This window comes from Sarcophilus harrisii, chromosome 4, assembly GCF_902635505.1.
Source record: "Sarcophilus harrisii chromosome 4, mSarHar1.11, whole genome shotgun sequence".
Taxonomy (NCBI): domain Eukaryota; kingdom Metazoa; phylum Chordata; class Mammalia; order Dasyuromorphia; family Dasyuridae; genus Sarcophilus; species Sarcophilus harrisii.
In genome coordinates, this window is record NC_045429.1 from 336,286,086 (window position 1) to 336,310,117 (window position 24,032).

A 24,032-nucleotide genomic window follows, 5' to 3' on the forward strand; every position below is an offset into this window, starting at 1 on the left:
GTCCCTATCCTCAAGGAGCTTTGGTTTTGACCTATGATAACAGTAGGGGATAGCATGGACACAGATAAGTAAATATAATATAAATTCATAGTAAATATACGAAATAATTTCACTAGTGGAGAAAACATGAACAGCTTTGGGATGAGTGGGAATCATGTGAAAGATGTGGCTTTTACACTGATTTGTGAACAGCTAATTAGGAATTCATAACTAGATTTCATGATATATACAAAGATCTGGAATTCCTCATTGCATTGTATTTGGCATAATTGCCCTCTTTCACATGTCTAAGTTTCTCTGCAATGCAACAAATTTATTTATCAGCACCTACTGTGTGTGTCAGGCAATGTATTAGGTGGTCAAATCAGTTTAAGTTCAACTGTTTCCCCATGCTGTTTTGAAGGAAAGCTTTAGCAAGTAGATATGCTGACACCATAATGTCATGGCAGAAATAACATTATTTTTTCTTTCTAGAATGGCACATTATCTTCAAGACAGCTATGTCATGATAATGCAACTGTCCACATTTAAAATGTAGAGGAATTATGCTTATTATCACATAATGTAGGCTTTAAGGCACAAAAATAAAAAGGCAAATGTATAATCATGGCTTTATATATCCCTATCAGTTTTCATTGAATTCCCTGGGAATGTTTTATAAATAATAATTAATTCCCACCATGATTGTGCTCTTTCATGGAGTTGAGTATAACTCTCCTTATTTCATAAGACTGGAACCTCAAGGTAAAATACCTTGCCTCAGGAGACCTAGTGACTCACAGGTTAAAAGCTAAGAATAGGATTCACAATACCATACTCCCCTCAGTTGTGGTCTGAAAGGCAAGCAAAAAGTCTGCATCACTGATGGGAAGCATGATTTATATATTCTCATAAACAAACAAACAAAAATCCTTCCACACTTTCTGCTTTCTCCTTCAAGCCCATGTTTATTTGTATGACAGATCAATTTTGGACAAAGGGGTAAATTTTGGGCCCTGGAGGTGACATTTCTGTGAATTCTAACCATCATTTTAGCCTTGTACAGTGATCATTAATTCTCTCATTCTATGGCCCTTGAAGATTGAGTTACAGAGATAATGGAGGCTTGGAAAAACATGGACAAATTTCCAGGTATAGGAAACAAAAATGAGAAGCTGACACCATTGCTAACAGTGGGGTATATCCTAATTTATGCACAAACACTATGCTGGCTCCCAAGTAGATATACCATTAAGGTTGATAAAATAAGCATAGCAAAGCAAAGAATATATCACACAGACTTGGCTTTTTTCAACAATATCATGATTCAAGGCAATTACAATACAGTTGGAGGAAATTCCAATAGATTGGGGATGGAAAATGCCATCCGCATTCAGAGAGAGAACTATGAAGACTGAATGTGGATTGAAGTATAATTTTCTTCCTTGTTTTTTTTATCTCATGGCTTTTTCCCTTTTGATCTGATTTTTCTTGCACAACATGACGAATATAGAAATATGTTTTTAATCATCACACATATTTAACCTATATCAGATTGATTCTGTCATGAGGAGACGAGAGAAGGGAGAAAGGGAGAAAAGTTTTAAACAAAAAGTTTTACAGAAATGAATTTTGAAAACTATTTTACATGTATTTGGAAAAATAAAATGCTATTGATTGATTTAAATTATATCCCATCAGGTGATACATAGTGGGTATTTAGTAAATTCTTATTTCCTTTCTTTTCCAAGAGAAACTATTTTTATGCTTCTTGCATCATAGTGCCAGAAGGAAGTTTGATAGTCATAAGGCCATAGGATCTTAGATTCACATCTAGTTCAACTTTCTCTTATTATAGATGAGGAAACTGAGGCCCATGGAACTAAAGTTCTTTGCCCAAAACATAGATAAGAAGTGGCAAAGACAAAATTTGAACTAAGGGTCTCTGGCTCCAGATTCATCATTTTTTCCATAGCACCAATGACATCTAGTCCAAAACTCCTATTTTTCATGAAAAAAACTGAAGTGTGATGGTTTGCCCAAGATCACCCAGAAAGCAGAGCCAGTATTTGAACTCAGATCTATCAAATTCAAACTCATTGTCTTTGCTATAGTACCCTGCTATCATTGGTTGGCTTTTGATAGATGGCACTTGACTTGAAGAAAATTAGGTGGCACAGTGGATTGAACACTGGAGTTGGAAAAAGGAAGATTCATTTTCATGAGTTCCAATCATGCCTCAGACATTTACTAGCTGGGTAAGCCAGGCCAAATAACTTAATCCTGTTTGCCTCTGTTTCCTCATCTTTAAAGTGATCTGGAGAAGAAAATGGCAAACTACTCCATTATCTTTTCCAAGAAAACCTCAAATGGGATCACAAAGAATCAGATATGACTGAAATAGCTCAACAATAAGAACAATCCAACTTGAGGATGACATAGAACATAATTATCTGTGATCAGTCCAAGGCATGCTTTCACAGCATCTCCATATCTGTTCTTTTCTGCTTTTATGTTGATTCATTATAAATTTAGTTCTAGTGTCTTCTTGGTTATGACTTTGTCCATGGCCTAAGGCTTAGTTGAGTGAATGTACATGTAACACTGTCAGGAGAGGGCATGTTACCCACTTGGTAGCTGAAGCATGTGTATAAGAGATAGTATGAGAGATGGAGAAAATTTTTTTTTATGATGAATTGACACTATTCTAGCAGTCAGAGTTTCATCTTCCATCTAGCCTGCCCCTTGGGAGCCAATGGAGTTCTCTATTTGTAGAGTGAAGTGCTCTCTCCTGAGCTGGGCTTCAAGGAGAATTGTGTCATCACAATTTTGTTGGATCATATGATATCCCCAAAGACAGACCCTTTTTTTTTTTTTTTTGGATTTCCTGTGGTTTAATTAAGATTTGTTCAGTAGTTTTTAGTAATATCTGACTCTTTGTACCTCCATTTGAAATGTTTTTGGCAAAGATGCTAGAATGGTTTGCCATTTCCTTCTCCAGCTCATCTTACAGATGAGTCAAATAGGCTTAAGTGTCCAAAGTCACATAGCTAGTGAGTCTCAAAGCCATATTTGAACTCAGGTCTTCCTGACTCTAAATTTGGCCCTCTGTCCACTGTGCCTCCTCCATACCTTTTCACAGCCCGTCTTCCATGCATAACATGCATTCTGCCCTACCTTGTTAGAATCCCTAACTTCATTCGGTGTGCTCTTGTACCACTTCCTTTAGGAAGGGTTTCCTGACTCTGATGGCTTGTTATTGTTCTTCTTTCTTTCAAATTATTGCATATAGGCTCATCTGAGTTCCTGTCTTCTCCAAATAGAATGTAAGACCTTCAAGGGCAGGACCTGATTTTTTGGCTTGTTTTAGTAGTCCCAGAGTCTAGTATAGAATCTTGCACTTAGTAGATGCTTAATGAATATTAGATGGATTTGATTAATTATTTTAACCTATGCCACTCTGGTAATGGGAACCTATCTTGTTTCCAATTCTTCTTCATAAAAAACACAGAAAATTCTGAAATAAATGTAAGTTTATTGCAAGGGAAATTCATAAGGAAACCCTAGCTTTGACAAAAGTATTCAGGACAGGAAAGGCAACCAAAGGAACAAATTAACAAAGAAAACATAGTCTGAAGTCTCAAGAGTTACAATATTTGGATACAACCAACCAGTGAAATAGCTTATCATTCACATTCCTCTAAATTTCCAAAAGAAACAATTTGTTTTCCTTTCTATCAATGATAAAAGTGTTCTTTTGCCACATCTGCCCCCCATCCTAATATCTGGTGAAATTTGTTGCGGCTACTGAAGCAGATCAAACTAGGATAGGCATCTTGTAGGTCATGCCAGGTTCTGGGCAGAGGCAGCCACCACTCAGCAGCATGGGGGGGCACAAGGCTCACAGGGGCAAGGGCAAGGCTGGGTGTGTGTAGTCAGGTCTAGGTTCTCCAGGCCTGGTCTGGGCTGGTTACAATTGAGCAGGAAACATGAGGGCACACAGGGCTGAGGGATGTGGCAAGGAGGTGGGCAGCAGTCGCAGCAGGTGGGCTCCAGCAGCCAAGTGGTATGTGGGCAGGTGCTAGGGAGGCAGACTCCACATCGGCAGCACTTGTCGGAAGAGCAGATGGTGGTGGCGGGTCCAGTGGGGACACTGCAGCAGCAGTCGTGGTAGCAAGACATGATGTTGAGAGTTTGCTTTCCTGCCTTAGTAGGAAAGAGAAATGGGTATTTTGATGGTTTGAATGTCTTCTCTCTTATATACTCTTCCCCCAGTGGGTGTTGGCCCAGGACAAAGACTTCCTGTCCAATTTTCTGTCTATGTCACCTCTTTTCCATGAGTGTTTAGTATTTAGTTTGGTATTTAGTTGTCCCTGAAGATTTCTGAGTCCAATTAAGTTAATCATATTTACTTTGCAATAGTCAAATTCATTGTCCAGAAAATTTTCCTATAGAGTTCATCTTCAAAGTGACTTATCATCATAGCCCTCATCACCAATGATTGGTCATTGGTTAAGGTTACAAATCAGCAAAATCTATGACATCAAATAATTTCTTTTTGTCTTTTCCTCTTGGTTCTAAATATGATCTGTGTCTGATGAGACCACAATCTTCAATAAAATAAAGATCCAAGATGAATCATTCTCATGTGTTACTTTTCCTTGTTGAGGGATGTAACAACATCAGCAACAATAATAGCTAGTACTTATGTAGCACTTTAAAATTTGCAAAGTGAGTTATATTATTCATCTCAATGTATCAAGGATGGGAAGAAGTTTCTAGAACCTTGCCTCTTAAAATATATATTCTTCCCTATTCTAGTAGACATATCTGGCAACAGCATAAATTTCCTGTAGATTAGGTTAAAGTTGATTGCTTTGGGAATCTCACCATTTGAGCTCTTCAAAAGGAAATGAGATACTGAGTCTTAGTCTAACTCTGTAACCACCCTCATTTCTGTTAGTTGAATTTTTAAATGATTTTGTTTGAAACCAATTTCCCACGTCATTTCCCATCCACAACTACCAAACTGTCCCATTGTACTCCCTCAATTTTCCCCTTCAGACTACCACCATTAGACACTCACCCTGAAACTACTCTGGGCTTCGGTAGATGAGCTTTCACCTAATTTTATCTGGAATTAGAATTCTTCTCATATTCTGATCACCATTTCCAAGCATCCTTTCCAGCTCCACCTTTATGTATTTTCTTTCTCCTACTAAAATGTACTGGGAAGGGAAATGTTGCAGTGGATAGCATATTGGGTCTGGAATCAGAAAGACTCATTTTACTTTGTTTAAATCTGCCCTCTGACACTTATTAGTTATGTGACTCTGAGCAAGTCACTTAACCCTGTTTACCTCAGTTTCCTCATCTGTAAAATAGGCTGGAGAAGGAAATGGCATTGACATAACTTCTAAAAAGCTTATAAAGACGTGGACATGACTGAAAAATGGCTGAACAAGAAGAACAACAAAAAACCCTGGAATGTAAGTTTTTGAGGGCAGAGACAGTTTTGCTTCTTTTACTTGAATCACAGTATTGGACATAAAATAAATGGTTTACTATCATTTACTATGTTGCTCTGTCTCTGTCCCTCTCTGTCACTTTGTATCTTTTTCCATTTCTTTCTCCTTTATTGAATGATTACTTGTTGAGTATATTGCCAAATGAGGTGTTTGTTCCCTACTGACATGGGCTGATAAAATTTAAGAAAATGTCCCAAAAAAGTCTTATGGGGACTGATAGGTTCTCTGCTTTTTAATTTTCTCTAGATATAAACACAGTGAAGAGAATAGTTTAGATTTAGAGATAGAAGAAGTTTGAGAAGTCATCTAATCAAACCTTTTATTTCACAGATATAGAAATGAAGTGACTTGCCTAAGGTCACACAAAGAGTAAATTATAAAGTTAAAGTTTGAAGCCAAGTCCCTAACTCTAAATACAATGCCCTTATTTTTTTTAAAAAAAAACTGTTTTATTTAAAGTCTTGAGTTCCAAATTCTAGCCATCCCTCCATCTCTCCCCTCTCTCCTCAATAAGCGATCAGATATAGGTTATACATGTGCAATTATGTAAAAAATTTCTGAATCGGTCATTTTATAATAAAAGCAAAAAAGAAAGAAACAACGTGAAAAATATCATGCTTCAGTCTGTAGTCAATCAATATTAGTTCTTTCTCTGGAGGTAAATGGTAAGCTTCATCATTAATCCTTTAGAGTTATTTCAGATTTCATTTGGTACATATGCATTTATTTTTAAAATTTATTATTTTGTTAAAACTTTTTATTTACAAAACATATGCATGGGTAATTTTTCAACACTAACTCTGGCAAAACCTTGTCTTTCAGATTTTCCCCTCCTTCCCCTTACTACTTTCCCTAGATGGCAAGTAATCCAATACATGTTAAATATGTTAAAAATATGTGTTAAATCCAATATACATATACATATTTATGCAGTTATGTTTCTGCACAAGAAAAATTGGATCAAGGAGGGAAAAAAAACTGAGAAAGAAAACAAAATGCAAGCAAACAACAACAGAATGAGTGAAAATGCTATGTTGTGGTCCACAATCAGTTCCCTCAGTCCTGTCTCTGGATATAGATGGCTCTCTTCATCACAAGATCTTTGAAAATTATTTGAATCATGTCATTGTTGGAAAGAGCCATGTCCATCAGAATTTATCATTGTATAATCTTGTTGTTGCTGTGTACAATGATCTCCTAGTTCTGCTGATTTCACTTAGCATCAATTCATGTAAGTCTCCCCAGGCCTTTCTAAAATCATCCTGCTGATTATAGAACAATAATGTTCCATAACATTCATATACCAAAACTTATTCAGTCACTCTCCAATTGATGGGCATCCACTCATTTTCTAGTTCCTTGCTACTACAAAAAGGGCTGCCACAAACATTTTTGCACATATGAGTCTCTTTTCCTCCTTTAAGATCTCTTTGGATTGAAACTATTTCTAACCATATGAAAAGATACTCCAAGTCATTATTAATTAGAGAAATGCAAATGAAGACAACTCTGAGATACCACTACACACCTGTCAGATTGGCTAGAATGACAGGAAAGATAATGCAGAATGTTAGAGGGGATGTGGGAAAACAGGGACACTAATACATTGTTGGTGGAATTGTGAACACATCCAACCATTCTGGAGAGCAATTTGGAACTATGCTCAAAAAGTTATCAAAGTGTGCATACCCTTTGATCCAGCAGTATTACTACTGGGCTTATATCCCAAAGAGATCATAAAGAAGGGAAAGGGACCTGTATGTGCACGAATGTTTGTGGCAGCCCTCTTTTTAGTGGCTAGAAACTGGAAACTGAGTGGATGCCCATCAGTTGGAGAATGGCTGAATAAATTGTGGTATATGAATATTATGGAATATTATTGTTCTGTAAGAAATGACCAACAGGATGATTTCAGAAAGGCCTGGAGAGACTTACACGAACTGATGCTGAGTGAAATGAGCAGGGCCAAGAGATCATTATATACTTCAACAACAATACTAGATGATGACCAGTTCTGATGGACCTGGCCATCCACAGCAATGAGATCAACCAAATCATTTCCAATGAACTGATGAACTGAACCAGCTACGCCCAGCGAAAGAACTCTGGGAGATGACTAAAAACCATTACATTGAATTCCCAATCCCTATATTTTCGCCCACCTGCATTTTTGATTTTCTTCACAGGCTAATTGTACAATATTTCAGAGTCTGATTCTTTTTGTACAGCAAAATAACGGTTTGGTCATGTATACTTATTGTGTTATCTAATTTATATTTTAATATATTTAACATCTACTGGTCATCCTGCCATCTGGGGGAGGGGGTGGGGGGGTAAGAGGTGAAATATTGGAACAAGAGGTTTGGCAATTGTCAATGCTGTAAAGTTACCCATACATATAACCTGTAAATAAAAGGCTATTAAATTAAAAAAAAAAAAAAAAGATCTCTTTGGGATATAAGCCCAGTAGGAACACTGCTGTATCAAAGGGATGCACGGTTTGATAACTTTTTGATCATAGTTCCAAATTGCTCTCCAGAATGGGTGTATCTATTCACAATTCCACCAGCAATGTATTGGTGTTCCAGTTTTGCCACATCCTCTCCAACATTTATCATTCTTTTCTCCTGTCATTTTAACCAATCTGAGAAGTGTATAGAGGTATCTCAGAGTTGTCCTAATTTGTATTTCTCTGATCAATAGTGATTTTGAGGTACATATATGTTTAGTATTGATATGACTTCATTTTAAAGTATCTTTCAGGAAGATGTAGTTTCCTTCTTTAGCTTTTAATTAGATCATTTTTTGCTTATGCTTTTTCTGAGATCAGTATTACTATTCCTGCTTTCTTTGCTTCTCCTGAAGCATACGGTATTCTGCTCTATCCTCTTAACTTTACCCTGTGTGTAAGTAACTTCTGTCCGATACAATACACTTTTGACAACACTTTTCAACCTTTTGAGAGTGGTGATGCTTAAAAAAAAATACAGTTTACATAAAAGGAGAAAGACCTTTGTTTACTGTGTTTTATTGGAGGGAGAGTGTTACTGGATTTTACTGAATGACTGCATAGTGTTTTTTTCAATATTACTCTTTCCTATGGTAACTGTTGCTTCTTTGAGCTGAGTTTTACTCAGGCATTTATCAGATATGTTACCTTGGTAAAATTGTTTTTACTCTTTGTACTTCAGTTTCTTCATCTGTAAAATGAGAGAATTGAACTTGATGATTTCTGAAATTCTTTCTAGATCTGATATTTTGTAATTTTATGAATATTAAGATAACAACTCATTTTTAAGAAAGAATCTAAAAACACTGAATCAAGGTATAAATAATAATCGTGTTTACTATGACTTAAAATTATGGATTCCAGTTGGAATATGAAAAAGATGTGAGACAGTGAGAAGTGTAAACTAGGGCACATTCCTCTTTGTGCCTCTACTGTCCAGTGTCATTTGATAGTTTCAGATATGCATCTTCCCTGTAACTATAGATTATAAATCCCTGGAGGATAAATTCATTTCCAAATGCCCTACAGCATTACTGTGCACATGGGAATACTTGAATAAATATTAATTGAATGAATTTTTTGGTTTAAAATCTACCATTTTTATGTTGTTTTTTAAGATTTACAAATATTTTTGCCTTATTTGATCCTCACAACACTATGCAGGAGATGCTATAATTATCCCCATTTTATAGATGAGGAATCTGAAACAGGCAGAAGTTAAGTGACTTGCCCAGGATCATTCAGATACCCTCTATCCGAGGTCAGATTTGAACTGAAGTTTTCTGTATTCCAGGGTAGCACTTCATTTACTATTACACATAGCTGCCTCCTATATATTCCAAGGATACTGACTGCTTGGTAGTAGTTCTATGAGAACCCAGGGGAAATAAAATAATCTAACTTGATCATTTGTAGATAAAAAGAGTGACTAAATCAATTTTGAAGAGATTTAATGTTCTTAACTTTAAAAATATTACTGAAAGACGAGTAATTTTTATTTAAACATAATGTGCATAGTTTGGTTGTTAAGATTTAAATATTCCCATTTATCATTTCTTGAAACTTAAATATTATTTGATTTGAAATCAAAATTGAAAATTAGAAATGAAAATGAAAAATGTGTGATTCTCAAAAGATTCCTTAACTTTTTTCTCCTCTTTATTCTTCCCTCCCTTCTCCTTTCCTTTCTCTCTTTCTCCCCTCCTTTCTTGCATAGCAAGTTAGGGACAACCAATAAATAAACTTACTACTTTGGGATTCCCATGATAATGAAAGAACTAAAAAAAAATGCTCCTAATAGTGGTGAACTTATGGGAAAATGCAGAAAAGAGATGCACGAGATTCAACATTGGAGGGAGCACCCACATTAATGAGATTATGTATTCAATGGAATTTTAGATTAATTTACAGATAATTCTTTTCTTCTACTTTCATTCCTAATAAAACTACCATACTTTCAACAAAGTATGTTAAGCAAAACAAGCCAAAAATTGACAATGTATGGCACATTCTGCACCTGTAGTCCATCACTTCTTTGCCGAGGAGAAGAAAGCATGTTTCACTTTTGTGTTCTGTAGTACATGAGACAATGATTTCTTCTAAAAATAATTTAGTTCACAGGGAGCATCCTCCTTTTGTTTCTTCTTTTGAAAAGTTTGATTGATAAGAACAAAATAGCCCTTCCTCTGAGTGACAGAATGTTCTTCAGATTTTAAATGATATAAGTAACTTGGTTGTTGGAGCTGGTAGAAAAAGTGAACATTAAATGCATAATGATGTTGAACTTACAATTTTAAATAATTCTTAATTTTGAAATAAGCATTTTAAGGGTTTTTTTTCACATTTCCAAATCTGAAGGTGTCAAGGTATTGGATTAAGGTGCAAGATTTTTACTGATGTCGTCAGAATGTAGTTTCTGCTGAGCATGTTTATGGAAGTATGATGCTCAGGTTAATAGGCTTTGGATAATTATGGCTTAGAATGATGAGGCAACACATAGTTTGGAAGACATGGGTGTTTATTTCCTTTTTAAATATGGGAGACATTTTTAATTTTAAAATTTTTTTTCGAGAAAGCATTTATTTTTTCTCCTTTGAACCTCTCCCAGATATCCCCCCCCCCAAAAAAAAATCCTTGTAACAACCATTAGTAGTCATATTCTTAGAGATACTTTCCATTTCTCTTTTCAGATATTTTAAAGAATGTTCAGAAAATTTTTCATAAACTTTAATGCCCAGGTACTGAGCAGTTTGTTTGAGAGGATTCAATTATTTGCTAAACTGCCCTCAGCATAAGTCAAGGGATCACAGAGTCCTGTTGGCAGGCTGACAAATGCCATAGTATTCCTTAAAAAATGGCTATCTAGCAGCAAGATGGTTCACACTCACAGGGTTGAATGCATGTGGTCACTGAGATGCCACAGAGGTTGGGGGTCGGATGGCAGGAGTTCAACAACCAGCATGTTGGCACATAAGAATCAGGCACACAGGGGGGCACACAGGAGGAAGGGCAGCAATCACAGCAGACAGGCTGGAGAAGGCTGATCTCATGGGGGCAGGTGCTGGGCAGGCAGACTCCACACTGGCAGCATTTGTCTGAAGAGCAGATGGTGGTGGCTGGACCTGTGGGGACACTGGAGCAGCAGCCCTGGAGACAATTTCCATTACAAGACATAGTGTCTTCTTCTTAAGCAGCAAAGGAAAACTATGGTTAGGAAGTAAAGTCAGCAAACTTGGACAGGTGCTCCTATGTTGAAGTGGCCTCTGATTCTTTTATATACCTTCCTTCCCCTCTGAACTTTTCCTCAAAACTTAAGGATTCTTCCCTGTTGTTGTTTGTTTCTTTTTCCACGTGCATGGCTTGTTAGTTTGTTTTTTTTTCTAGGAGGCTTTAAAGCATGTTGCTACAAATAGGACTTCGTACAACACAGTAGATGGGGTATGAGGTTTAAAAACTGCAATTACTTTACCTGATGGGAACTAGCTAAGTGAATTTGAATTTTTTATTTTAATTTTCTGTCATCTGTAACATGTAGAATGTAAACCCATTTTATAGAAGGGGAAACAGACCTTGAGAGGTTAAATGACTTGCTTTGGGTCATAGAGATATTTAAGCTGAGGTACATGAAACCCCTTGGTGTCTATGGATAGATTTCAAGGTGTCCATGAACTTGGATAAGGAAAAAAAAAATACATCTTTTTGTTATAATTGCTTTTCTTTGCAATCTTATGTATTTTATACTTTTAGACATTATTCTTAAAAAGGTTTTTTGAGGTTTTACTTCCAGAGGGGTCCATAACACCAAAAAGATTAGAAACCTTGAAACTAGATGATCTCTAAGATCCCTTTTAGCTCCAAGGTCACATCAGGAGGGATGGTGAGCTTTAATGTCAGTTTCCTCATCTAGAAATAGAATTGGACAAAATAGTCCACAAAGACTCTTAGAACTTTAAAATCCTATAATTATAATATCTAATCTGAAAAAAAAAAGATGGCTCAGATGAGCAAGCCTATAATTTTATTGGTATCTAGAATGTAGATATCTAGACTATTAGCCTAATGAATTATTGAAAAAAGCATTGAATAGGTGATACCTATAGGCTAAACACTGGAATAAACCCTTGGAAAACAATGTGAAAAGTGGGAAATCTCTTCTTTCTAAGAATTCACATTCTAACAATTAAGTTACAGATGAATTTTAGCTTTAGTTTTAGTTTTATTTAGGGAGATCTGAGTTCAAATTTGACCTCAGACACTTATTAGCTATGTGACCCAGGCAAATCATTTCACCTGTTTTCCTCAATTTCTTCATCTGTAAAATGACCTAGAGAAGAAAAAATCAAATTATTATCTTTGCCAAGAAAGTGGAAATGGGGTCATTAAGAGTTAAACATGATTGAAATAACTCAACAACCACAACAATAGCAGTAGTTCGCTTTCACAAACTGAATTCTAGAGAGAACATGGTACAGAATTCCTCACTTTTTGTCTGGGCCCTGCCACTCATTTGTTCTGTGATTTTGGAAATGCCTCTTTATCTCTCTGGTCCTTAGTCTTCTTCTCTGGAGAATGAGAGGATTGGGAAATGATATCATCTGATCACTGATAGTTTTTCATAGACAGAACAGGCAAGGCCCTAGGCCATTCTCTAACACCTTAAGTTACAGAGGAGTTGTTGATATGCTTCGGTGGAGGAATGTGTGTACAATAGGGAGATCCCCCACGCTGATGAAATCATTGACCCAGACAAAAACAAAAATTGTTTTTATAATTCACATTCATAAAACTACATAAAATGAAGAGGTTGGAGAATAACAAATATTCTAGTTCATCTTGATAAAATGGAAGTTGGGAAAGAACTTTAGACTTCTTAAGTCCTCATAGTTCAATCATTATGCAAGTTACTTTGGCATAAAAAGAAACATGTTGATGTTATCTCTATAGCTTTCTTAAATATGAAATATTTAAAATCTTTTTTTTTATAAAGAAAATGAATCTCGGTGTTTCAGAAACTTCTGGCTTTTTTTTTCCTTTGAAAATTTTTTTTTGCTCATTGCATATACTGATGATGAATGTGTTAGTTTTTTTTTTTTAAAACCAAATTCTTTAAAATAATTTAAAAAAAAAGATTATTTGTTTATAGGGGATGGATCTTTAGGTAGAAAAGTGAAGATAAAAGATGATATGAGAACCAAAATTATTAATACAATTTAAAATTTAAAAAAATAAAACTTGAAGATAAAACAGAACCCTGTTTCATGAATTTATAGATTTCCCTTTCCTCCTCTCAAAATTTGTTTGGTCTTTAGCTAGAGCACTTAGACTGAATGACTGAGAATGAATTTGTCAAGATTAGGATCAGGACTTCTAGGTAAATACCAAGGATACAATGTAGAAGGATATTAAGGAATGGTATTAAATAGTGTACATTTTTCCTTGAATAAGAAAGGAAAATATATTGATGACATTTCTCTTTATCTGTGCCTTCTTTGCTTTGATAGTTAATATTATATTACCCTAGTTCTGGTATCCATGAGGCAACTAGGAAGCATAGAAGAGTGCCAGATTAGAAATCAGGAAAAACTGACTTGGCTCATATCCCACTTATAGGGCCTTGGGGAATTCCTTTACTTCTCTAACCCTCAGTTTCCTCACCTATGAAAGGGGTACAATAATGGCACCTCTCTTCCAGGGTTGTTGTAGGATCAAGGGAAATATGATTTGCAAAGCATCTTTCAAATTTTAAAGTCTTAAATAAATATTAGCCATTATTATTATCACAATAAATAATGGTGATACATTCTTAACTGGTCATATTGTTTCTAATCACTACCTTTTCTACACATAGTTTTGACAAATTTATTTTCCCAAAGCATGAGTCTGGTAACAGTAACTGACTTTCTCACTTAATATACATTCCATGTGAGCCTCTTTGAAGGAGATACTTTGGGAATTATTATTCCCTCTTTTCAGAAGAGGAAACCAAAGAGATTGTGATTTGCTTACAATTACACAGCTAATGGAGGCAGGGAGATGATTGTGTGGGTCTAGAGTCAAGTAGACCTGAGTTCTAATCCAGCTTTAGATACTTGCTAGCTATGTGACCCTGGACAAGCCATTTAACTTCCATTTACTTTAGTTCACTGGAGAAGGAGATGGCAAACCTCTCCAACATTTTTGCCAAGAAAACCCTATGGACAGTATTGGTCCATTGTGTCATTAAGAGTTGGGCACAACAAAGGATATGAACAGACAATTTTCAGATGAAGAAATTGAAACCATTTCTACTAGAGTTATATGAAAAAATGCTCTAAACACTATTGATTAGAGAAATACAAATTAAGACAACTCTGAGATGCCACTATATACCTTCAGATTGGCTAGAATGACAGGGAAAGATAATGATGAATGTTGGAGGGGATGTGGGAAAACAAGGACACTGATACATTGTTGGAATTATGAATGGATCCAACCATTCTGGAGAGCAATTTGGAACTATGCTCAAAAAGCTATCAAACTGTGCATCCAGCAGTGTTTCTACTGGGCTTATATCCCAAAGAGATTTTAAAGGAGGGAGAGGGACCTGTATGTGTCAAACTGTTTGTGGCCGCCTCTTTGTAGTGGCAAGAAACTGCAAACTGAGTGGATGCCCATCAATTGGAGAATGGCTGAATAAATTGTGGTATATGAATGTTATGGAATGTTATTGTTCTATAAGAAATTACCAGCAGGATGATTTTAAAGAAGCCTGGAGAGACTTATATGAACTGATGCTGAGTGAAATGAATAGAACCAGGAGATCATTGTACACAGCAACAACAATATTATACAATGATTAATTCTGATGAACATGACTCTTTCCATAAATGAGATGATTGAGGACAGTTCCAATGATCTTGTGATTAAGAGAGCCATTTACACCCAGAGAGAGGACTGTGGGGACTGAGTGTGGATTACAACAACTTTTTGTTGCTGTTCACTTGCATTTTGCTTTCTCAATTTCTTTCCTTTTTGATCTGATTTTTCTTATACAGCAAGATAATTGTGTAAATATGTTTATAAATATTGCATTTTGCATATATTTTAACATGTATAACATACATTGGGTTGTTTGCCATCTAGGGGAGGGGATGGGGAGAAGGAGGGGAAAATTTGGAACACAAGGCTATGAAAGGGGGCAATGTTGAAAAATTATCCATGCATATGTTTTGAAAATAAAAGGCTTTTAAAAAAAGAGTTGGATACAACTCAACAATGCCAACAATACAGTTAATAAATTCTAAGAGTGGGCTTTGAACAAATGGTTTTTTTTTGTTTATTTTTTTTAAGTTTATTGTGCCTACCTACCATACCATGATGCCTCTCTAATCATGGAACATAAAGATTGTATGGATCATTCCATCAAGCTTTTTCGTTTTACAAAAAAAAAGTATCAGAGAGGTTAAGTTACTTGCTTTTCTAGAACTCAAATTCTGGCTTTGCTATTTACTCCCTGTATGCTATTTACTCACATATCTGGGCTTCAATTTCCTTATTAATAAAATGAAAACGCTGGACTAGATAACTTTTAAGATTCCTGATCTGTTATCATGGGCCTTCAATGTCCTGCAGATTAAAATCTAAACTCTTCAATTTGACATTCAAGAATCTTATTGTCTGTCCCTCTTCTGCTTTTCTATTTTTTATCCCATGCTACTTCTCTTTTATTCACTTATGATTCAGCTGGATGAAATAACACACTTCACCCATTTCTTATTTCCTTCCCTTTCTTTAGAGTATGTCTTTTGAACTGCCAAACATTAAAACTTGACTGCAGAAAGTACAACTCTGATAGGATGGCCACATTATTTAAATGCCAAAAATGTATTTGCCTCAAAATATTATGTTATGGAGAACTCATACAAGGCAAGTGCTCATGTGAAGGTCAAAAGAAGTGATACAAAGACATTTTCAAAGCCTCTCTGAAAAACTTTGTAATTGATTATGAGACATGGGAGACATCAGCACAGGACTGCCCAGTATCACATGCTCTTATCAAAGAAAATGCTGTGCTCTATGAGAAAAGCAGAATTCTAGTAGCTAAAAAACAATCCTGAAATGCACAAAGTTAGAGACATCTCACCTCCAAATGTTCATGTAGACTATTTGTGCCTGATCTGTTGTAGAGACTCTTGAGCTCATAAATAGTTTGATCAGTTATAATCAGACATATTGTACCTTGACTCCAACATGGTGAATTCATTTTAGTCTTCTTCAAGATAGAAAGACAACAACCAACCAAACAAACAAACAAATATGCCTGCCATATTTGCCTACCACAACCTTGGTGGAGATGTCATCATCTCATTCCTGGACTATTGCAATAGCTCACTGGTTGATCTCCTTGTCTTAAGTCTCTTTCCACTCCAGACAACACTAAACTCACTTGACAAATTGATCTTTCTAAAGCACAAGTCTGACCATGTCACCCTCCTATTTAGTAAACTCTAATGGCTTTCATTTCTTACAGGATCAAATATATAATCCTTGATTGGCTTTTAACAGCCTTCATAACCTGCTCCCTTCCTACATTCCCAGTCATTTTGCAAATTATATATGTCCCCTTCCTTAATACCACCATTATTCTGAGATTCAGAGACACTGGCCTTCCTGCTATTTCTCACAGGTGACAATTCATATTTAGACTCTGGATGTTTTCACTGGTTCTCCTGAACCTTGGCTCTCCCTCCTCCTGGTTTCCCTAGCATCCTCAGGTTTCAACTAATGTCTTATCTTTTAAAATAATTCTTTTTCAGTCCTCCTTAATCTTAGTGCCTTTCCTCTAAGTTGTCTCCAACTTACTCTGTTTATATCTTACTTATATATGGTGGTTTACATCTTTTCTCCCTCAGTATACTATGAGTTCCTTGAGTATGGGAGCTGTCTTTTACCCTCCTAGTATCTGGTAAATAGTAGGCATTTAATAAATGCTTTTTGACTCAACTGGACACATAGGATTCCATTAGCTCACTCCATCAGTTTGCTTGGTGAAATTCAATTTAATTCAAGTAAATTTAACTGAATAATCTTTTAATATATACCTGGAACATTTAAATATGTGAAATTCAGGGGCTAAACTACATAATAATGTGTTAACACCTGTGGAGGACATGCAAAGAGTTGTCCAGCATCTGAGTTATATATTCCACTTTTTTTTAAAAAAGGAGAAACATTAAACTAAATGAAAAGTCACAACAGTTATATTTGCTAAGTCAGGAAGTTGAAGTTTATTAGCCCATGAACAGAAGAATTTTTTTCATATAGCACCCCAAAGCAGTAAGATAGCATTAGAGAGAGACAGATCTCCCAACCTCCCTTGAATATGGAAGGATGGATAGATAGATACTCTGTGGAGTGAAGAAATTGGACAGTTTCACAGAAATATTGTCCAAGGATTTGGAAGCTGATTCTTCACAAATCCTTTCACAGGAAGCAGGCAGAGGGTAATGTCAGAAGGTGGGAAATATTTTGGGGTCCAGACATCCTTGTCACTGGAGAGAGGAGTTTTAGATTAGCAGCATGGTTCGCACACTCGCTCCTGCTCACAGCCAGGCTGAGTGTAGGTGGTCAGGTTGATTCCATACAGTCCAGGTCTGGGATGGCCGGAGTTCAGCAGCCAGCAAGATGCCACGTAGGGATCAGGCATGCAGCAAGGAGGAGGGCAGCAGTCACAGCAGATGGGCTGGAGAAGGCTGATCTCATGGGGGCAGGTGCTGGGCAGACAGACTCCACATCGGCAGCATTTGTCTGAAGAGCAAATGGTTGTGGCTGGACCAGTGGGGACACTGCAGCAGCAGTCATGTAGGCAAGTTCCACAGCAAGACATGATGTGAGTTGCTTTAGCTTGTTTAAGTAAATGCAGAAAGGAGGATTTTTCAAATCTGATGGTTTACCATTTCTCAGCCACCCTTATATATACTCAACCTAGTGGGTGTTGGCCCATGATAATTTGTCAATTTCCATTAAAAAAACACCTCATTATTTAGATGATTATTTCATAGGAAGTATTCCTCATCTCATAAAAAAGGTGATTGGCTTGTTTGGTTGCCAGATTAAGATTCTTTCCAAAAGCTCTTTGTCAGTACAAAGAAGAACTCATTTTCATGTTCAAAGGCAAAAGTCATTATCTTCTAATCATCATCCATCATTAAAGATGACTTGGTATGCAGCCTTCATCATATGTTCTGACTTATTGTTCCATTAGCAGCGAACATATCCTGTGGTGTGTTTTTTCTCCTTTTTTGTTAAATAAATGGCAGAATTTTAGATTAAGTTATTTGTGAGGAGGGAAAAGTTATATGGTCTTTGGAGAAATGAATAATTTGATTTGTAGAATTATGGGAATAGGCTCTTAAGGAAAGGGCTAAACAATCTAAACCATAAAAAGGCATTACTGAAACCTTTGTAAAAAAAATTACAGAGAACAGAAACTTAGAAAGAAGTAAAGACAATCAAAACAGCTTTGAAAACTTTGTTTCTAGTATATGGAAATGCTAATTTTATTTAATCTTTGTGACGTTCAGAATAAAAATAAGTTTTTAAAATAGTGAAAAATCAAATAATTAAAAATAAACAAAAAAAAATCCCAAACCCACTAAATTTTCAGGAAATAGTAGTAGGAGAAAAATCGATACTAGTAACTATAAGTAATCTATATTGGTGACTATAAGCAAGTTGCAGTAATCTATATCTGTGATTAATAATAAGAAACAAGCAAGTTGCAAACTGGGTGGCATTTTTCAGGATCTCACATTAGGGATCCGCATTTAGGAAATATAACTTTGGCTCATAGGGGAAAGCTGGTTTTCTGGATCTTCCCCACCTCCCTTAAAGAGTTAATTAGCAGATCATTTACGTGAGTGAAAGTATAAAAGACAGGAGTTTGATAAGTGTGATGTTTCCTGAATATTTTTTAAAAAGAGGGAAATTGCCTGAGAAATCATTGCAAAATATCACATCTTTTTTATATGAGGAATCTCTTCTTTAGAGAGATTTTTAAAAAGCATGTATGCTATTTCCTCTTTGTAATTGAAATATAACACAGGCACATAGATATGAATCCACACACACACACACACACACACACACTCACATTCATTTATCTATCGTCACATGTATACATATAACAAAAAATAAATATATCAAACATATGCAAAATATAGGTTAATTTGTATGGGGAGAGAATACAATTGGAAAGATAGGGAAAGACCTTCCCTCTTCAGACAGTCTTACATGAGGTTATGTAGAATGTGCAAAGTGCTTTATAAATTTTGAAAAACTATACAAACATTGTTTCTTATCATCATTACCATTAGCATTTTTTTTTCCATTTTCCGGATTGGTTGCAATGGTTCCCTATGAAATGTCACTTCTATACTGAACATCTGATAATATTAACTTTTCTTTCAATAAAATTTCCTATCCTACCAAACAATCAAAATTTTAATTGTACAAGTATTACATGGTGTATTTCATAAAATAAAAAAAAATGATGCTCTTCTAGGTGAAGCTCTTATTTTATGGGTACTATGAAGTTATGTACAGTGAGAGCAAAAACTATTAAGGAATTATTAGTCACTTTTTAAAAAGAGCCCTTTAAGGCTTTACTAATCTTCCTCCCACATCAAAACTGGGGAGGACTGTCACGCAAAGGCTCATAAGTTTATCCTGTGAGTCAGTGGTAGAGACAATATTGAAACCATCTTCCCTTCAGTGTCATTCCTTGTTCTTAAGTTTGAGACATCATTCCATCTCTCCCCAGAAGCAGGATGTAGGATACCTTCCTGTTTGTCACTCTAATAAAAATTTCAGTAAGTAGAAACCATTGGGTTTATTTCTTGAGTTGAGGGGTTTGTGTTTTGTATTGTTTTAAATTTTCAGTTAAGTTCTTAACATAGCAGGCTGGGGGGAAATTTTGTGATGCCAGTGTTGTGACTGTATGATCTGGGTCAAATGGGTTAACCTCTTTGGTACTAGGATCTCCTCTGTAAAAAGAGGATGTAGAACTAGATAGAACATATTTCTATGATCTTGTTATCAATTAATATTAATTTGTTAAAAAATTCTTTGTTGGTTCCATTTTAAACTATGAACTCCTCTTTTTCCTTTTGTTTCTTTCTTCCTTCTTCCCTCCTTACTTGAATCAATAAAATCCCCAATGAAATATCCTTTCCTTCCTTTATTTTTTCCTTCATTCTTTCATTTATTTCTTCCTTCCTTCTTTCCTACCTTCTTTCCTTCTTTCCTTCCTTCCTTCTTTCTTTTCTTCTTCCCTTTCTCCTTCTCTTCTTCCCTCCCTCCCTCCCTCTCTTCCATCCTTCTCCTCATCCTTTTTCTTCTCCTCCTTCTCCTTCTTTTTCTTCATCTTCTTTCTCCCCTTCTTCCCCTCTCCTCCTTCACTAGAAATACTAGTAGCATAAGAGATAAACTGGAATAACCCTAATCGATTTGGAAATTAACTCTGAAAGTTATTCTAAAACTAGGAGTCTTTCTGGCTCAATTTGGGTTGTGTAGGCAGGTAAGGATAATTGGTGTAGGACAAAAGATAGAGAGATGTTTTTGAGTGGATGGAGAAATTTTATTCAAATATGTTTTTTATGTGATATGTGGAATGTAGAGTCTTGATGCAAGAATATTTCAGACGTCTGCATGATGTTCAGTTTCATGACTAACTGATGGATGGCCAAGTGCTCATATATGGCCCATAAATAAGAAAAGAAATTAATGGCTCTCCTCATAGATGATTCTTGTAAAGATAATAGCATTGCTTCTTTTAAGATTCAATTAAAGCACCTACAAACAAACAACTCAAAATATCTCTTCCTTCTAGTTGTGTTGCATTTTGGCTGTGATCTCCTCACCTGTTTCTTAATCTTTTGTATTCCCCAATAAGCTTTTTTTTTTTTTTTTTTTTAACAAATATGGCTCTGCCATGCTAATCCTGAAAAACATATCTCATTTAACTCAGGATGTACTTACAATGTCCATCTAAGAAGAAAAATATTGTATCTATTTAAGGGTCAATGTCCATCAAAACACTAAATTAATAAGTATATCTATCTAAAACATTTAAAATTGTTACTTGAAAGATAATATTTACACTTGAGAATATTTAACTTTTAGTCTTCCCAAGGACTGTGAAATAAAGTTACTTAAGGAAATAAATGATTCAATTGACATGGTGCTTAACATATGTGTCAATTTATTAGGAGCTTAACAAATACTTTTTCATTCATTTAATTCCATCCCATAACCTAGTTTCTTGTCTAAACAAACACTACAATTGGAAACAAGAAAGAGAAGATAAAGCTGAGACTGGAAAAATGATTTTAATTTTAAAAATCATGAAAATTTATTGGCTTATTTTCTGAGTTTTAAACAGTTCAATGCTTTCTTTCATCAAATGTAATTATAGTGAGAAAATATTTGTCAAATATAACCGAATCACACATCAGAAGGACAACAATCTCATTCCTCTCTCTTCTGTCCAATCACTTTGGTTTTGCTTCCTTATCTCAAATATAAGAAAGATACTAGAGAGTAGAGTGTTATACACTCTACTCTATAAAGTAGGTGTTCTGAAGTCAACTCCTACAGGAAAATCCATTATTAAATTTTCAATATAGTTGTATGCTCCTTGGAAATTATCAAATGTTACGAATTGGGATTTGATTTAGTGTTTTGTTGATTGTCTGAACTTGAGAAAGATGGAGGAAGTATACATTTCTTCTGTGTAGATTTCTCTATATGTAGAAATGTAGATTAAAATTAAATGCTGAATTTTAAATTTTAAATCCTTAAGTCCTAAATTTTAAATGCTGAATGGATCCTGAATTTCTATAAGCTCTGTTGTTAAACATTTACTGATTCAGGCCTATATCCTCATTGGTAGTGGGGAAATTTGTGGTTAGATCCCTTCTTATCATAATATTTTTAAAGTAAGTGATTCCCTATCTGAACTTATGATTCCCTACTCCAGGCATGTTGTATTCACTGTATCACTTAGAGGCCATGCATTAAGTGGCAATTGACAAATAAACTTCAATGGATGTGGTTTTCCTTTGTAAAGAAAGAATCATAGGGAAAAAAAAAAGGGAAAGCGGGGAGAGGCTACAGATAACAAAGAGAAAAGATCACAGGAAATGCTAGAAATTGGATAGTTTTTAGAGCTAAGAATTATTGTGTTTGGGGCAATTACCACTAACCATACAAGGGGCAAGACCACAAAGATGAAAAGGAAATAGCAGGAGAAAGAGACCCTGGAAATATAGTATTAAATTGTAACTGGAGTGTCCCCTTTGGAGGCAATAAAGGCTTATAGTGTATGGGCATCATAGATTCAAATTTCTGGAGGACTTTGAAAATCACCTATTACTTTATTTTTCACTTAAAGAAAATGAAACTCAATGAGATTTAATGACTTGTCCAGTGTTGTACAAACAATATGTGATAAAGGCGGGACAGGAGTAGAGAGTCTGATAGGGTGGGGTAAAATTACCACAATCTTCCATTTGGTGGCTTCCTACTTTTTTATTTATTTATTTATTTATTTTTTTATTTAATAGCCTTTTATTTACAGGTTATATGCATGGGTAACTTTACAGCATTAACAATTGCCAAACCTCTTGTTCCAATTTTTCACCTCTTACCCCCCACCCCCCCACTCCCTCCCCTAGATGGCAGGATGACCAGTAGATGTTAAATACATTAAATTATAAATTAGATACACAATAAGTATACATGACCAAAACGTTATTTTGCTGTACAAAAAGAATCAGACTTTGAAATATTGTACAATTAGCTTGTGAAGGAAATCAAAAATGCAGGTGGGCATAAATATAGGGATTGGGAATTCAATGTAATGGTTTTTAGTCATCTCCCAGAGTTCTTTCTCTGGGCGTAGCTGGTTCAGTTCATTACTGCTCCATTGGAAATGATTTGGTTGATCTCGTTGCTGAGGATGGCCTGGTCCATCAGAACTGGTCATCATATAGTATTGTTGTTGAAGTATATAATGATCTCCTGGTCCTGCTCATTTCACTCAGCATCAGTTCGTGTAAGTCTCTCCAGGCCTTTCTGAAATCATCCTGTTGGTCATTTCTTACAGAACAGTAATATTCCATAATATTCATATACCACAATTTATTCAGCCATTCTCCAACTGATGGACATCCATTCAGTTTCCAGTTTCTAGCCACTACAAAAAGGGCTGCCACAAACATTGTGCACATACAGGTCCCTTTCCCTTCTTTATAATCTCTTTGGGATATAAGCCCAGTAGTAACACTGCTGGATCAAAGGCTATGCACAGTTTGATAACTTTTTGAGCATAGTTCCAAACTACTCTCCAAAATGGTTGGATTCGTTCACAACTCCACCAACAATGTATCAATGTCCCAGTTTTCCCACATCCCCTCCAACAATCATCATTATTTTTTCCTGTCATCTTAGCCAATCTGACAGGTGTGTAATGGTATCTTAGAGTTGTCTTAATTTGCATTTCTCTGATTAATAATGACTTGGAGCATCTTTTCATATGACTAGAAATAGTTTCAATTTCTTCATCTGAGAATTGTCTGTTCATATCCTTTGACCATTTTTCAATTGGAGAATGGCTTGATTTTTTATAAATTAGAGTTAATTCTCTATATATTTTGGAAATGAGGCCTTTATCAGAACCTTTGACTAAAATATTTTCCCAGTTTATTGCTTCCCTTCTAATCTTGTCTGCATTAGTTTTGTTTGTACAAAACTTTTCAGTTTGGTATAATCGAAATTTTCTATTTTGTGATCAGTAATGATCTCTAGTTCTGCTTTGGTCATAAAGTCCTTCCTCTTCCACAGGTCTGAGAGGTAAACTATCCTGTGTTCCTCTAATTTATTAATAATTTCATTCTTTATGCCTAGGTCATAAACCCATTTTGACCTTATCTTGGTGTACAGTGTTAAGTGTGGATCAATGCCTAGTTTCTGCCATA

General features: G+C 35.5%; 2 protein-coding genes across 2 annotated transcripts; both read right to left on the reverse strand.

The window, feature by feature from the left end:
• Positions 1–10,878: 10,878 nt before the first annotated feature.
• Positions 10,879–11,190, reverse strand: LOC100932368 (keratin-associated protein 3-1-like). The gene has a single exon (XM_003768245.1). The coding sequence runs from the start codon at positions 11,188–11,190 to the stop codon at positions 10,879–10,881; it is 312 nt and encodes a 103-aa protein (XP_003768293.1).
• A 6,068-nt stretch (positions 11,191–17,258) lies between these two features.
• On the reverse strand, positions 17,259–17,934 carry LOC100932111 (keratin-associated protein 3-1-like). Its single transcript, XM_003768244.2, has one exon. The coding sequence runs from the start codon at positions 17,879–17,881 to the stop codon at positions 17,567–17,569; it is 315 nt and encodes a 104-aa protein (XP_003768292.1). The 5' UTR covers positions 17,882–17,934; the 3' UTR covers positions 17,259–17,566.
• Between the last annotated feature and the right edge of the window lie 6,098 nt (positions 17,935–24,032).

What these genes read in the sequence shown, in the direction of transcription:
- LOC100932368 (XM_003768245.1), bottom strand. Translation starts at nt 11,190, where the DNA reads ATGTCTTGTAATGGAAATTGTCTCCAGGGCTGCTGCTCCAGTGTCCCC.
- LOC100932111 (XM_003768244.2), bottom strand. Translation starts at nt 17,881, where the DNA reads ATGTCTTGCTGTGGAACTTGCCTACATGACTGCTGCTGCAGTGTCCCC.